The following is a 16,493-nucleotide window of genomic DNA, read 5'->3' as shown; positions in this document are numbered from 1 at the left end:
CAGGCTGGAGCCGGCGTGGAGGAACACAGGAGAGCAAACTGGAAGTAGTACAGAACGGCGCTGGGGATTTCTGCAGCCAAAGAGCAAGGGCATAGCGCAAAGGTGAAAATATAGAAAACACAAAAAGTCAGTCCGGGGGAAAACCAGGAGGTTGGGGTGAGGGACATTGGCTGATCAGGAGGCCTGCGGTGAAGGCGTAAACCCTCTGGAGGCCGGCGGCGATGGCGGAAGCGGAGACCCTCTGGAGGCCGGCGGCGAGGGCTGGAACCCTAGGCGGGTTCCCAAGAATGGGTCCACTAGGGGCTTGTCTGGGGTTGAGGCTGAGGCATGGGCTTGGGCTGGTAGCCGAGCTGGGGCTGAGGTGTGGGTTTGGGCTGGTAGCCGGGCTGGTAGCCGGGCTGGGGCTGAGGCATGGGCTATGACTGAGGCATGGGCTTGGAACGAGGCATGGCCTTGGGCTGGAGCGCTGGGCAGCAGCGAAGATGGGGCCCCGGGCAGTGGTTGGCGGCTAGCAGACACCGGAACTGACGGATGGCTAACAGGCTGAGAGTCACTGATATACAGGTTTTCAAGTAAAGCCAGTCTGAGCTTCTCCACCTCTGATACCAGTTCCGCGGCACCCGGAGCCTCCTTCAACCATGGCTTAAAAATCAGTTTCCTGTCAAAAACTGCTACGGCCTGTAGCATTAGCACCACGTCCATTCTCCCATTCAAATTCATAAATTGTCCCAAATGTCCATAAACTGTGCGGTGATGTCTGCTGGGTCCATTCTGACTAGATTATTCTGTTACGGTGGGGGTTTTTCTTAGGACCCAAATGCAGATATCAGAGACAGGAAGTCAGTGAATAAAGGATTTTATTTCACAAACTGTGATTAACGGAGGGTAATGGGGAGGAGAAGACCAGGCAGGCAGGCGGGCAGGCGGGCAGGCAGGGTTGGCTGGAGCCGGCATGGAGGAACACAGAAGAGCAAACTGGAAGTAGTGCAGAACGGCGCTGGGGATTTCTGCAGCCAAAGAGCAAGGGCATTAGTGCAAAGGTGAAAATATAGAAAACACAAAAATACTTTGAGTGTATATGAAACACTAAATCGCAGCACTACAGTCACCATATGGGATGTAATAATCTAGTGCCGAAGTGGTGGAGAGACCAGGTAGATAAAGCCAGAGGGTGATGAGATGATCTGGAACAGGTGTGCCACTCTGCTGCTGCTGCCACGCCCACAGACACACACACAGGAGAAGGAGCAGGTGAGGGAGAAAAGGAGGGGGGGAAAGCAGGTAGGGAGAACAGAACACAGAAAAACAGAAAAATGACAGGACTGCCACAGTAGCACCGTGACATGGTTAATAAATTGATCAAGAATGATCAATGAGTGTTTGCTGTGCAACAAACTCCAGTGTGACCAAGAACCCTGTCGGACTAAATTATCTAATATAATTCAGACTTCTCTTATAGATTATTCATGGAAAATTTTGAAATATGTGAGTTTTTCCTTTTGTATCAAGCAGCAAAAAGTTGTAGCATTACGCATTACACATTACTTGACATTGCACATCCTGCAATTTGACTATTGCATATGTGCACATTGCGATCGATGTCGATGCTGAAACTATATATTGTGCAGTCTTACCTTGTGCCTTTTATGCAAACCTTTTACGGTAGATATATAAATGAAATTGCAAAAATTTGGCTACTTTTATGATGATTAGGCAGGTTGATTTGATTGGGCTGCATTTTGTCAGTCACATATTAACACTGGCATCATATCCATTGTGTCAAAGCATCACAGTAACAGCTAAATCTGATGTACAGTAGGCTGTTTATCTCTAACGAGCAAATTCTTCTGTGTTTCACAGTTAAACTGGACCAACCAACCAAGAAGACAAATACTAAACAATTTCGGAGAGCTGCAACCAACATGAAGATGTGTTTGTGATTTGTGTGTTGTTACTGAAAACATTCATGTGTGTGCATGCTAAAGACGAAGTAGCGTGAATGCAAGTGGGGTGTGATGGCGTTCACCATGTCTGAGGAGGACGTGATTAACTGCACCATCAGCCATGAAATCCACCAGTACCTCTTCTCCTCTGTGTACATCCTCGTACTATTGGTAAGTATGTGTACATGTCGAATACTTTATAAAGTTGCAGAGCTAATGGAATGAGATTTGTTTCCAAATTGAGGTCAGTGTTACACATGAAACTGTCATATCTCAATCTCTAGAAAGCCTAGTTTCTCCTTGATAATACGTTTCAGCACAGATCCTCATAGAACAAGTTTAGCTAATGTGTGCTATTTGCAGCATGAGTCACTGTCTTATGTTGCATCATGGGGGTCATGTTTATGGTACTGCTTTTTTTTGTTAGTTTTTAGTTCATAATGCATTATGCAGATTGTTACTTCAGAGCAAGAAGGTCAATTCAGCCACAGGTTGACTTGTTTGTCCGCGGGTTAGGTAGACCTATTTTTCATGCAAATGTGGTCTAAGTCAGAACACACAAACACACACACACCACACATGCACACATGAACACACACAAACACACACACATACACACACTAATAATAATAATAATAATCCAATTTATCACATTAATGTTATCTAATCAGGGAGGAAGTGGGGCAAGTGAAGAGAAAGCAAAAAGACAAAACACAAGGTTAGTTCATGTGTCATGTTTGTCACACAGACCTGGCAACCCTGCATATGAGCGAACTAACATTAACGTCACACTAGACTCGCTCTGTAGCAAGTTTCCATTAAACATGGAATACTATATGACTGAGAAAGTGCTGAGGAGAGAGGTGATGGATGAGTAGAGGGGGTTGTGACAGCAAATGTGAGCCCAAAGTAAAGGCAAGTAGTGTTTCCTTTAAGTTGTGAGGTGTGGAGGTCTGGGAGGCAGATAGGCATGAGTCCTACTTTTCATGCAGAAGACAAGAGCTTGTGTTCTGTCAGAGACATGTGATTAACATTTACTATTAACGATTAACGATTACTATTTTAGTATGCTTAACCACAATCATTCCCTAACCTCAATTAAGTGTTTTTGTGGCCTAACCCAATACTGCCATATTTTATTTGCCCAAACCATAATCTTTCCCTTTAATCAAACTGGACCTTACCTATGTTTTATTTCCTTCACCATAACCATACCAAAGTTGCCATGTCCAGATGTTGTAGATGCCTGAAACTTTAAATGTAGGCATTGGACGATCTTGTCTAGGTTTGTCTGAGCAGAGCTCAATCGTGCTTAAGTAATCAAGTCATAAAGAGGAAGGCAGTGTGGTGTCAGAGAATCAAAATAATCACAGTAATGATCTTGATTCCAGATTGGCGTACCCTCCAACTTGTACTCTTTGTACCACGCTGCTGTGCAGCTGAAGCAGAAGAATGAGCTGGGTGTTTATTTAATGAACCTCACTGTGTCTGACCTGTTATATCTGGCATCATTACCACTGTGGCTACAGTACATCTTCCAGGTAAACTAAAACCCATCAATCATTTATTCTATTATGTGATTTGCTGAATCCCTTCGTTCCTTTTAGGGATTCTCTCATTTTGGCTCAAATGTCTCTCTTTAGAATAATAAGTTAAGAATTATTTGCATTGTTAAAATACAGAAAAAAACATAATTACGTCAGAATACAGTTCTTTATAATTGCAGTTTCCTGCTTTATTTAAGCATGTTTAAATCTAGCATTTTTAAAATGGTTTGTTCATGCTCCAAGGATGGTTCTCTGATTTATAATACTCCTCTTGTGCTTCAACTTCAATAGCTTGATCTGGATGTAGAAGATTCAATCTTTAGAATGATAAAATGATAGAAAGATTAAACTCAATTCACCTCACTTCAATCATAACTCCACCTCCTGCTTCACCTATCATCTATCGTTTTAAAAAAGTAGTGCAGAAATGACAATGCAAATGCTTAACATAATGTTATAATTGTGAATAAAATAATACAAAATGTTATAAAAAATCGATAATGGATATACGTACACCTGCATATAATTTGATCACAATGTTGCACATAAAGCTTTAGTAACTTACTAGATTTTGTGTGGTTATGTTATGATTTTGGCATCAATCTTTAATGAAAATGTAGTAACAACAGATAATGTAATAATACAACTTGAATTCCCCATCTAAAAACCAGGTCACCATCCCTTACTGGCCCAAAAAGTGGTTTTGGTTACAATGCCTAACGAAGCTCGAAGTTCATGTAGTCTATTCTTATTATTGCTTTTTACGTCACATTTTTCATTAAGAGCCACTGATATCTTAATGTAAAAACAATCACAAAATGTAAGATTGTTACATTATACACAAAAAGTATAAATAAAAGTATTATAAGTAAAAGTATATAAGGTTAGGTCGTTAACACGTGTTACATTACATTATAGTCAGATTATACATATTGTATATGCACTTTTGTTATCAGTTTCTACGAGCAGCACTTTTTTTTGTCTTTTATGTGACTCATAAGCCTAATGATTATCTGATTGAAAAACATTTTTCTCACTGTAGGCACTGTGGGTTTTTTTCATTGTAAAATGTTCTGTCATTGTTTTTATTTTTCATTTATCTACATAATAATCCTGTTTCTTCTGCTTTTATCCACATGTCACTTACCTAATGTTTTGTACATCTATCTAGAGTCTAGTTTCATGTGCGTTGTTGTTTCAGGATGATGACTGGCGTCACAGAGAATGGTTGTGTCAGTTGTGTGGCTTCCTGCTCTATGAGAACATCTACATTAGCATTGGTTTTCTGTGCTGTATCAGTCTGGATCGCTACCTGGCTGTGGTCCATCCTTTAAGGTAATTTTGATTCTGCATACAGGTACCTTCAGCTTTTCACCACTATGCCTACTTATGCAGTTTTACCAATTTTTATTGATCTCTCTCTTTTTGTCTCCAGGTTCAACTCTCTCCGCTCTATGAGTGCAGCGTGGCTCGTTAGTGGCATCATCTGGCTGAAAGAGATTGCTGTGGGCGTAGTTTTCTTCCGCCACAAAGAACTGAGCCAAGACTGGAAGAACCAATCAGTGTGCTTCGAGCACTACCCTATGAAGCCGTGGGAGTATCCAATCAACTACTACCGCTTCACTATTGGCTTCATGTTCCCACTGGCCATTCTATCGGTGCGATAACTGTTAAAGAAATCTATTATTGATCACATTTTGTTGAAAATATTTTGATACAGTGGCATTTTAATTTTTTTTTTTTTAACCATATTTGAGTTGATTTTTATTCATTTTAACAAATGTTTTTTTATGCCTCCAATAATCTGTGTCTGAAATCTGCATTAAAAATGCTGTTGCTGCTAGCAAAAATTTGATAAGATTTGAATTGAGTTCTGTTCTTTGTTGTTCGTCTTAATCATCGTATCCACTCACACTTTACCCACACAGGTGTGTAGGAGCCATATATTTGCGTTAGATTTGTTTTTTGTTTATTCTCACTTATTTTGGTGTAGTGACATGATGTGGGAGGGGACCCCTTGATTAACATATTTAATTTCACCTGTCACCTGGATTTCGGGGTTGGAGAGAGGGGGTGACCTGGGAGCGCACGTTTTCGTTTACCGCACGTTTAAGCTTAAGTTTTTACCAGTGTTTCGTTCTTGAGGAATACAATAAAACCTTTCAAACGGAACAACCAGGAGTGGACATTAATCATTGGACGGCGCGTAATGGAAAGGTTAATCCTCCCAGTTTCAGCCTCTCAGCGGCTCTAGGAAGCAACAAGGAAAAAGGACAACAGCGGGGATCGATCGGCCCGTTTGGACATCCTTTATTGGACACGGCAACCCCGCGGCCGAAGGAATGAACTGGAGGAGGGAAAAGTGATCCGCCCGGCAGAAACGCACCCATCTTTCAATGCGGTATGCTAATTTTGTTTTGATTTCGGCTGTGTATTGGTTTGTTTGGACACAGTTTGTTTGTTGCTGCCGCTTGTCAGTTGGTGACGGACCAGTACATGGATGAGTTGGACATGCCTGCCAATATGGTATCAGTCATAAAGAAACTGCAATACAAGCTAAGGGACAGATGGAGAACCGTAGCCTGTGAGTTACAGGAAAGGAACAATTGCAGGGCTACATTTGCAGATATCGTCAGCTTTAGGTGTTTGGTGCCTCCACCAGGAAAAGAGACAGGAAAATCACAATTACCGCCTCACTATGGGGTGAAGAGGAGCAGCTTTGCAACTGCTATTTCACCTGTGGTAAAAATGGAAACAGGAAATAGAATAATGGAAAGTGGATCATCTGGTACAAAGACATGCTTGTATTGTGATGAAGAACATACATTGAAGTTGTGCCCTCTATTGGAGAAGAGGACACATGATGAGAAAATAGCCTTCCTGAGAAAAGGTGGTGTGTGTTTTGGCTGTTTGTGCATTGGGCACCTCAGCAGAGACTGTAGGAAGCATCTCATGTGTAATGCATGCAACCTCCTTAAACATCCTAGCATTCTCCATATCTACCAAAGGAGGAGAGAGATGCATGAAGATCAAGCAAGCAAGCAATTGGAGGTGGCTCGGAGCAGAGCCACCGTCTCTGTTCAAACCAGTAGTCTCACTGGGGCCGGTGAACAAAATTGCAAACTCTCCATAGTACCGGTTAAAGTCAGATCCAAGAAAGGACGCAAGACAGTGCAAACTTATGCATTCCTGGATCAGGGGAGCACAGCATCATTTTGTACAGTGGGTCTAATGAATAAGCTCAATCTCTATGGAAGGAAAATAAGCATCTTATTGCGAACCATGGGCCAGAAGAAGATGGTGGACAGCTACATCATTTCAGACTTGGAGGTGGCTTGATTGGACAGCGACTTTTACTGTGAACCACCTAACACCTATACACAGAAGAGTATGCCAGTACACAGAGGTAACATTCCGCAACAAAAAGATCTTCAAAGATGGCCTCACCTGAGACATGTACACTTACCTGAAATTGATGCTGGGATTGAGCTGCTAATTGGATTGAATGTGCCTAAGGCATTGGAGCCCTTGCAAGTAACCAAAAGTGTTGATGATGGACCCTATGCAGTCAAAACTATACTAGGATGGACTGTGAATGGACCTTTAGGAGGCGATGGCAACTGTAAAACCCTGAAGATCAAGATCAAGGAGGGCAAGAAGCTGAAGAAGCAGCAGCTAGAGGACCAAGAAGAGCAGGAGGACCCAGACTGTGAACCTCCAGCACCAAAGAAGAAAAGGAAAAAAGACAAGCTGGCAGCGGACCAAGTGAACGGCCACACAGATGAGGCATCAGACATGAATGACAACAGTAATGGTGTTGAAACACCAAAGAAGAAGAGAAGAGGAAAAGAAAGCGAGAAGAGAGGAAAGAGAAAAAAAGAAAAAAGGAAGAAGAAAGAAAAGAAAAACAAACAAACAGCTGTCTGGACAGGTCATCAGCAAAGTTTGCCTCCTCCAGGAGGCAGAAGAGCCATGAGAGCCACAAGTGACTCTTCGACAAACAAACTTTGACCAATGGACTTTGACCTTTTTCTTTTTTAACGGACGTAACAAAGAATGGAATTTAATTAGGCTGACTGACCACTTAAGGCCCAAAAGAAGAAAATTAACTATAATCATACACTAACTTAGTGTAATTTACTTTTGGATGTTTTGGAATGTCTCCTATATTATAAATTAAGTAATTCTAATTTCATAATAATTAGGGTCCGGAATGTAGGAACCATATATTTGCGTTAGATTTGTTTTTTGTTTATTCTCACTTATTTTGGTTTGGTGACGTGATGTGGGAGGGGACCCCTTGATTAACCTATTTAATTTCACCTGTCACCTGGATTTCGGGGTTGGAGAGAGGGGGTGACCTGGGAGTGCACATTTTCGTTTACCGCACGTTTAAGCTTAAGTTTTTACCAGTGTTTCATTCTTGAAGAATACAATAAAACCTTTCAAACGGAACAACCAGGAGTGGACATTAATCATTGGACGGCGCGTAATGGAAAGGTTAATCCTCCCAGTTTCAGCCTCTCAGCGGCTCTAGGAAGCGAGAAGCCGCTACAAGGTGTTTTCACTTATGTTGCCTCATTAGGTGTCATATCAGGTCTGTGTAGATGTGTACAAACGGTACTTGATTGGCATCTCCCTCTCTGTTCTGTTGTCTCGCACCTGGTCCTGTAGGGCAACTAATCCTGTTTAGATTTTAATTATCTCATAGAGCTTTGTGACATCATGCATCACCAAGCATACCTTTAACCTGACAAGAGGTCTAATCAGCCAGAGTCACTATAATAACCTGTGTGGATGTGCAGTGACATTCAGCAACAGTTTTGGTTTTAGGCCTCTATTCATGCTTCATGTTCCCAAGCACTGATACCTGGGCTGTAAAATAAAACTCAGCAAGCTGTTTTTTGGTAATGGATGGAATCTATCATCAGCCCTAAAAATGAATAACAGCACTATATCTCCATAGAGAACTATTGACTTTTAATAAATCATGCTTCTAGGAAATGTGTTTGTTTCCATTTTTCACGAGTCGAAGTAAAGATCTAAGACTTTTTCTGTGCACTCAAAGGTTTATTTCTCTAGAAATTTGAGCCCATATTTGTTAAAATCAGTGTTAGTGACCACACCTGACTGGTGTGACATATCAAGATGCTGATTAAACAGCATGATAATTGCACAGGTGTACCTCATTTTGGTCGCAATTAAAGGCCACTATTGGCATTAGCTGTCCGTGTGGCTGGTCTCAGACAATCCATAGCATTGTGTTGTGTGATGAAACTGGACTTTTTATCTTGACCAGCTCAAGGCACATCTCGCACTAATCATGCTGTTTAATCAGCATCTTGATATGCCACACCTGTCAGGTGGATGGATTCTCTATCTAAAAAGAAGTGCTCAAACTTATTTATGAGAAATTATTCATACACAAGATGATTAACAAATATAAAACAGAAGTATGAACACCGGAGTGTACATAAAATTAGTTTGGGGTTTTTGTATATAAAAAAGTCTTTAATTCTTAGTTGATGTTATTTTCTTTTATTGCTCTGTATAATTTAAAGGCAGCTGACAAAATATAATTAATGCTAAACGGGTAGGTGTAATAAGCTAAGGCTTCACCTACACCTTTTCGGTCCTGTTTTGTTTGTTTGTTTGATTTGTTTTTCTGAAGCTAGAAAGCATTAAGTTAATTTATTGTCTCTCTACCAGTGTATTTGGGTTTTTATAAGTTGGAAAATGGCCGAAATAAACTAAACTAAATTAAACTAAACAAAAGAAATAAGCCATTAGTGTGCAAAGAAAAAGTCTTACAGTTTTACATGCAACACCCCACTGGAAGGCATGTATGTTTTTTCCTGCTTGTGTTCTCACTCTAACCTCTCTAGGTCAGATGTCTTTAAAGCAATGGACTCCATAGAGTTTAGGGAAATCATGGAAATCAGTAATTTAATTGCCAATGGTGGTGGCCACATCAGCAGCTCATCAGCCATCATTTGACCCAACTGTTACATCTTGCTTTACTGTACAACTTCCTTAACATGGTAATCTTGGGAAAAGTGAGAGAACCGAAGATAGAATAGGAGATGTACAGAATTATATAATTTGCAAAACGAAAGTCAACAAACTTTTAACAAAATTATTACCTGCATGCAGTTCAAATCTGAAAAACTGAAAAAATTACAGCTTTGTGTGATGAATAAATTAAACATCCTATTGAATTCCTTTGTCAGTTACATTATGTAAAAAAAAAAAAGGTAATTAACAAAAGAAAATGCAGTTTTTCAGAGAAGAAGAAGGGGAAGTTACTTATGTTGAAATTGATACTGATGCATGTTATTTCTGTCCAGATCAGTTACCTGTGCGTTCTTCGTGCCGTGGGTCGGAGCGCTGGGACACAGCCAGATCAAAAGGCGAGGATCAAGCAGTTAGTAAGCAGCACTATCCTCATCTTCCTCGTCTGCTTCTCCCCCTACCACATCTTCCTGTTAGCACGCACCCTGCTGGAGCGGGAATGCAACTTCATCGCAGGTACACATTCTTTTCTACAAATGAATCCACTAACTCAGGCTGAAAAATTATTTGTCTTAACCATGATACCTCTATTCTTGTTTTCCAGAAATATTTAACTACTACCACCTGTCATTGTTGCTGACCAGCCTGAACTGCGTGGCTGACCCAGCTCTCTACTGCTTTGTAAGCGAAAGTGCCCGCCATGGACTGTACAGAGCTGTTTTCAAGCCTGTTGCCAGAATACTGTGCTGTTGCTGTCGCCGTGGCAATGCCAGCCCGAGCAACCCAACCACCGATTCCCATGAGGTCGCCACCGATAAGAAAAATGGCCATCAAACTGTAACGCTGCTCACACACACATTCACATGCAACTACATAAAAACAGACACTTTCAGGAAAAACTCCAATTTAATCACACAAACTGATGATAAAACAATCATACCTTTAACTGTACAAAATACAAGACAGTCTGACAAATGCTTGGACAGTGATGAAAAGCTCAGCTGTATGATAGCCATGAAAGAGCATGGCAGCGAGGACTGAGGAGGCTGACAATAACAGCAGCTAAAAGGAGTAATTAGCAGTTGCCTCAGAGTAGTGGGATAGAGGACTCCCAGACTAAGCAGAATAAAAGCTAAGAGTGAGTGGAAAACACACGAGGCAAACGTGACTGTGAGGCTCAGTGTAGGCATGGGCCTAATGAAAGCTGGCTGCCGACCCAGCTTTGTTTACATCATTATCATCCAATGGCATTGGATTGAAAACATTTCCTCTCTCTCTCAAGTGTTTACACTGAGTTCTGAAAATAGAAAATAAAAATTGAAAAATCCAGTGTGCCTAACTCCAAGATTCTTAGACCTGTAGGTGCAGTATTTTTTGCAAAAATAGGCAACTATTCCCATAACATTACTTGTTCATAATGAGTACTCAATATCACTCCCTCCAGGAAATACACAGGACCACAGTTCTTCAATTACAGATGACTTTATTCTCCTCCTTCCTCATAAACCACCATGAGCCACCATAAGTCACCGTCGAACTGTTTAAATACACAGTGTGCAAAATTAAGACTTAATTTGTACATATGTAAACACATATGCACGATACAACATAACAGAAATAAATGTACCTTGCTGGCTGCACATCAATTTTTTTTTAATTGATTCCTTGTAGTGTATCAAAAGTAGTATGCCTTGTTTCACTGTTATTTAAACTTGAGGCTGTCAAAATGCTTGATAGGCTCCACTCCTGCTCTAAACAGTGCGACACTGAGGTGACAGAGGACAAACATGGACAGATGAGGTCCCGACGGTTTTAAACATATTGCTACTGCCATTCAGAACAAATGTATCATGAAGTGGTAAAGAATACTCAAACACATTAAATGTTTTATTTTCAGTAGTCACCAGTATCTGGAGAATATTAAGAATGAGTTATTGACGGTATTCATTAACTCAGATTGGACCCTATTAGGTTGGCAAGGTTGTGAAAAGTAACAGAAAAGATCATTCAGAATCAGAACAAGCCGAATAAAATCTTTACTTTAAGTGTTGCTGATACCACTACTGTAAGGGCCCATTCTGTGTGTATGTTTGTGAATTATTTTGATCACTGCATGAACACAATGTGTGCAAAATTACAGCCCTGATTCCTAAAAACTTGGGAGCGTTCCACAACTTTCCTGGTCTTTCGTTGCCCCTGTCCCAACTTGTTTGAAACGTGCTGCTGGCATCTAATTCAATATAAGCAGATATTTACAAAAATCAATGAAGTTGATGAGGTAAAACATGAAATATTGTCTTTGTATTAAGTATTACAAAGTGATCTCATTCTGTTTTTTTTATCGTTTCAGTGTGCCAACTTTTTTGGAATCAGGGTTTAGTTGGTTGAATACTAAAATTAATTTGCCATTTTTCCATTACGTCTCCTGACCTGGCTCTGCTTGGTTTGACTTGGCGGGGCAGGTATTTGCATTTCCTTCACAACTGGGCTACCTGCTTGACGGTGTGTTGGTAGAAATTGGCTCCACTCATTCAGTTAGAAACACATTTAATTTCCTATAATTTCTTCATAATAAAAGTCCCCCATTATTTGGTCATTTAAAAGCTTTTATTATGAAGCAGCATTACAGGAAATGTTGCGTTTTCATCAGCAGTAACTAAACTTGACTCCCAAAACAGCTGAAAGCAAACACACAACAGATGTTTGAAAGTACAAACCGGATGAGAAAAACTAAAGGGATTCAGTTAGAAGCTGCACAAGTACTTAGAGCTGAGCACACTGACTTTTCTTTTATATATGGGTAAAAATACCCATTAATTTAAATGTAGAGATATAGTACAAATATTTATAAAGACCAAAAATGATGAGTTATTAATGCATATAGGTTTAATTCTGGGAAAAGGTAGGCTATTCCTAGAAATACCCATTAAAGTGATTTCCCGTTTCCCGAGAAATATAATCCCAAAAACGGGGAAAAACTAATTTGCTAAACTAACGGTTTAAACTAAAAACATATGCAACAGCTGTGTGTGCGTGTGCAAGTGGAAAACGCACAATAAGCTTAATGCAATAAATAAACACAAAGCCCCTAAATTCACAGCACATGCTGAGGACTACGAAAGGACTTGTTGAACATCTGTTTCCCATGAGGATGAGAAGGCCAGAGCTGAACAAGAGAGTCTATCTTTAGGTAGGTGGAGATGGTGTGTCAAGAGCGCAACACAAAAAGGACTAATTGAGCACGGACAGAAGCAGCATCTCCAAGAGCGCACAGGTCTGCAGCTCCAACAGGTGACAGTGAGCCCGCCCTGGTGGTTAACCTGCAGCAGGCCATGTCTCTGACCAACTAACCAGCTCCAGAGGAGGAGAGGACAGAAACTGACATGATGAAAACTCTTCCTAAAGAATTACAGATGGCTCACTGCCTCACACCAGAAGCCTCTGACCACTAACAGAATAATCCATCACAGCTTCATAGCGTGACATTGAGTAATGCCAAATGACTTGGTTTAACAAATTTCGTTTGTTTATACAATGGATAACTTTTAAATATAATTTCCACTCTTCTTCTCAGCAGACAGACTATAGGCAATAAACTTGGCAGATAATTCTCATACTGGCAGCTATAGCAACGTACGAGCTGACTGTTTATTAAGTGTTCTTTTGATCATTATTGATACCACAAAATAATACACTAATGTGGTCAGGTTGGGAACCCATATGTTAATGCATCTTTCTTTTTGTTGCATTTAGTGTTGCTTGAAATTACCAATAATTTGACACTAGCTGTAATGCGGGTCATCAGTAAGGGGGTGGAGAATCGGGAGATTGCATGCAATGCATCTTGGTATATGTAGGCAGCCTTTGTAGGCAGGAAAACTCATAACCAAACTTTCTTTTTTTTTGAGGATGTTATTGCCTCAATTAACTTCATTTACCATCAACACTGATTGGGATATCCGCATAAAACATGGCGAATTTCTCCTTTAAAGCTCCCTGCCATGAAAATGTAGAATCGAAATCTACCAACTTCCAACATTAAACTGAGACTTTAGCAAAGTAGCTTCAATTTAGAAATCTGACAGATAAGATAGACATTTAAGACATATCGTGGGGTCATGGGAGTTGTTGTTGGGGGTCTCTAGAATAACAAACCCTGAGTAACGTTAGGGCAGAGAGAGAGAGAGAGAGAGAGAGAGAGAGAGAGAGAGAGAGAGAGAGAGAGAGAGAGAGAGAGAGAGAGAGAGAGAGAGAGAGAGAGAGAGAGAGAGAGAGAGAGAGAGAGAGAGAGAGAGAGAGAGAGAGAGAGAGAGAGAGAGAGAGAGAGAGAGAGAGAGAGAGAGAGAGGCTGTTCACATTTGGTTTTACCATCTGTTCTAAGTGAAACGATCACAAGTTGACAGTTTCAAGCCCTTCAATTCATACCTAGCATTAACATGCGACTCAACATGCGTCTTGAGTGACCTCTTGTGATCGGAGCTCACTTCCACATTCTATATGCAAATATTCACCTACATGACTGGAACAAATGGATACAAAGAAATACCTTCATGTACAATGTTTGCAGAATGAACAACTATTTTCAAATATTTAAGAATGTGTCGTAGACAGCGTTGCACAAAGTTTATACAGTGTCTCAGAATTTAGCGTTCTTTCAAGGTAGTCTGGTGATTTTCTACACGAACGACAAAGAAGCCCATAATAGTTACTTTTTAATGGATTTGTAAAATGTTTACGGTTGATATGTTACATTCTTTAATCAATTTGGTGCAAATGGTGAAAATGCAAACAGCTGGTGGGAGGTATGATGCACAGACAAGGAAGCACAGGATGCACTTAAAACATGAAAAACAGACGGGCTTTTGCAGCCAGGGGACAGGGGAAGAAACATCTTAATGTATTGTATTTAATGCCGAATTTACAAGAAGGCACCCATGATTTAGAATTAGCTGTAGCCGTTTCACAAAGTTTAAGTTTCTCCTAATGCAACAACTTTTAAAGTCATAAGATTTGTTAAGGGAGTCTGGGATATTGCTGTTATTAGTGACTTCACTTCATTACGTCATCCAAGTCCATGACTTTCACACAGAGCAGCCCACTTTTTGCAACAACTGTAGCAACTAGATCACAACAAGAATTATTTAATTTAAATATGAAAATGTATGACGGCACACACCTCACAGAGGGAGACATGATCACTTTCATTCATGAGAGAATATGCTGTGTAGTTGGAAAACATGTTTCTTTTAACCTATTTATATTACTCAAAATTAGTTAGGGATATTGGGATATTTTAGTGTTTGACTTGATTGTTTATTCTGTGACATATCTGAATGTTTATTTTGTGTTTTTTGAATATTTTTGGTCCCCAAAGATAATGCGACACATTTCATTTGACTTTTATTGCATATCCATGCACATGCATATATGCATATATCCCTGGCTTATTTTGAGTAGTGTCTATCATGAATGTGAAAAAAGGTTATAGTACACTAATAAGATAATAAGATAAGCTGTACTTTTTGTTAAATTAGTCAAAAACTAGAAATAATTTGGTCTTTATTAGACAGTTAACATACACCATTATACACTAAGTAAACCAAATAAGGCAAAAACTACAAATACTATGGTCTTTATTAGATAGTAAACAAAGACACTTATAAGCTAAGTACACTAATAACACATAAAAATCCATCATTTGTATCAAATTAGGCAAAACCTAGAAATGTGTTCTTTATTAGAAAGTTAAAAAAATAGTGTTATATCCTAACTAACAAAGTTGCAACAAGCTGAATATCATATTAAATTAGACAAAAACTAGAATTAATATAGATATTTATATCCTCATTATAAACCGTACACCCAAATACTGTTACCTAATGTAATTTTTATAGGCTGTAATTTGCAGACAAATGCAGTGCCATATGTATATAAACATCGTCATTCCCTGTCGCAGGAACATCTGAGAAAGATCAATAAACATCATATCCCGGTTCACTTCAAACCTACCAACACGCTGAGGCAGAAACTTATCCATCCTAAGGACAAAACACCCAGGCATAAGCAGAGTAATGTAGTTTATGCTGTTCAATCCAGGCAGGACTGCACAGATTTGTACATTGGGGAGAGAAAAATCCTCTCCATAAACAAATGGCACAACACAGGAGGGCCAACTTCTTCAGGTCAAGACTCTACTGTCCACTTATATCTGAAGGAGACATTACTTCAGAATCAGAATCAGAATATTTTATTAATCCCCGGGGGAAAATTGTTTTTGTTCCAGATGCTCCGTGCAAAGTAGAAATAGAAATATAGCATGAATGGAAACAAGAGATAAAGATAAAGATATAAATAAAATAGTAAAGTAGACAATAAAATAAAATAATAAAGTAGACAATCTCAAGTGTTCAATGACCACTCCAAGTATTTACAGATATACAGTGCAATATAAATATGGTATGGGAAATATACATAGATATATACATATATAAATATATATAGCCATTTGAGTCCAATCATCAGAGGGAGGAGTTGTAAAGTTTAATGGCCACAGGTAGGAATGACTTCCTGTGGCACTCAGTGATGCATTTGGGAGTAATTAGTCTCTCGCTGAAGGTACTCCTCTGTTTGACCAGAGCGTTGTGGAGAGGGTGAGAGCCATACTGCAGTATCGCCTGCAACTTCGACAGCATCCTCCTGTCTGACACTGTTGTCAAAGTGTCCAGCTCCACCCCCACAACGTCACTGGCCTTCCTGATCAGCTTGTTGAGTCTGTAGGCATCTGCTACTCTCAGTCTGCTACCCCAGCACACAACAGCAAACAGAATAGCACTGGCCACCACAGACTCATAAAACATCCTCAGCATAGTCCGGCAGATGTTAAAGGAGCGGAGCCTCCTCAGAAAATGGAGGCGGCTCTGTCTCTTCTTGTAAAGGACTTCAGTGTTCTTAGTCCCAGTCCAGTTTATTGTCGATGAACACCCCCAGATAT

General features: G+C 40.0%; 1 protein-coding gene across 1 annotated transcript; it reads left to right on the top strand.

Annotated features, from left to right (window-relative positions):
* The first annotated feature begins 2,027 nt into the window (after positions 1 to 2,027).
* Positions 2,028 to 10,663, top strand: gpr68 (G protein-coupled receptor 68). The gene is made up of 6 exons (XM_073483627.1): positions 2,028 to 2,114; positions 3,335 to 3,484; positions 4,692 to 4,825; positions 4,926 to 5,148; positions 9,838 to 10,018; positions 10,107 to 10,663. Exons 1-6 carry the CDS (start codon positions 2,028 to 2,030, stop codon positions 10,541 to 10,543), a joined length of 1,212 nt encoding a protein of 403 aa, XP_073339728.1. The 3' UTR covers positions 10,544 to 10,663.
* Positions 10,664 to 16,493: the final 5,830 nt, after the last annotated feature.

The sequence above is a fragment of the Pagrus major genome, chromosome 16 (genome assembly GCF_040436345.1).
Source record: "Pagrus major chromosome 16, Pma_NU_1.0".
NCBI classification, from domain to species: Eukaryota; Metazoa; Chordata; class Actinopteri; order Spariformes; family Sparidae; genus Pagrus; species Pagrus major.
This window is presented reverse-complemented; position numbering and strand designations above follow the sequence as displayed.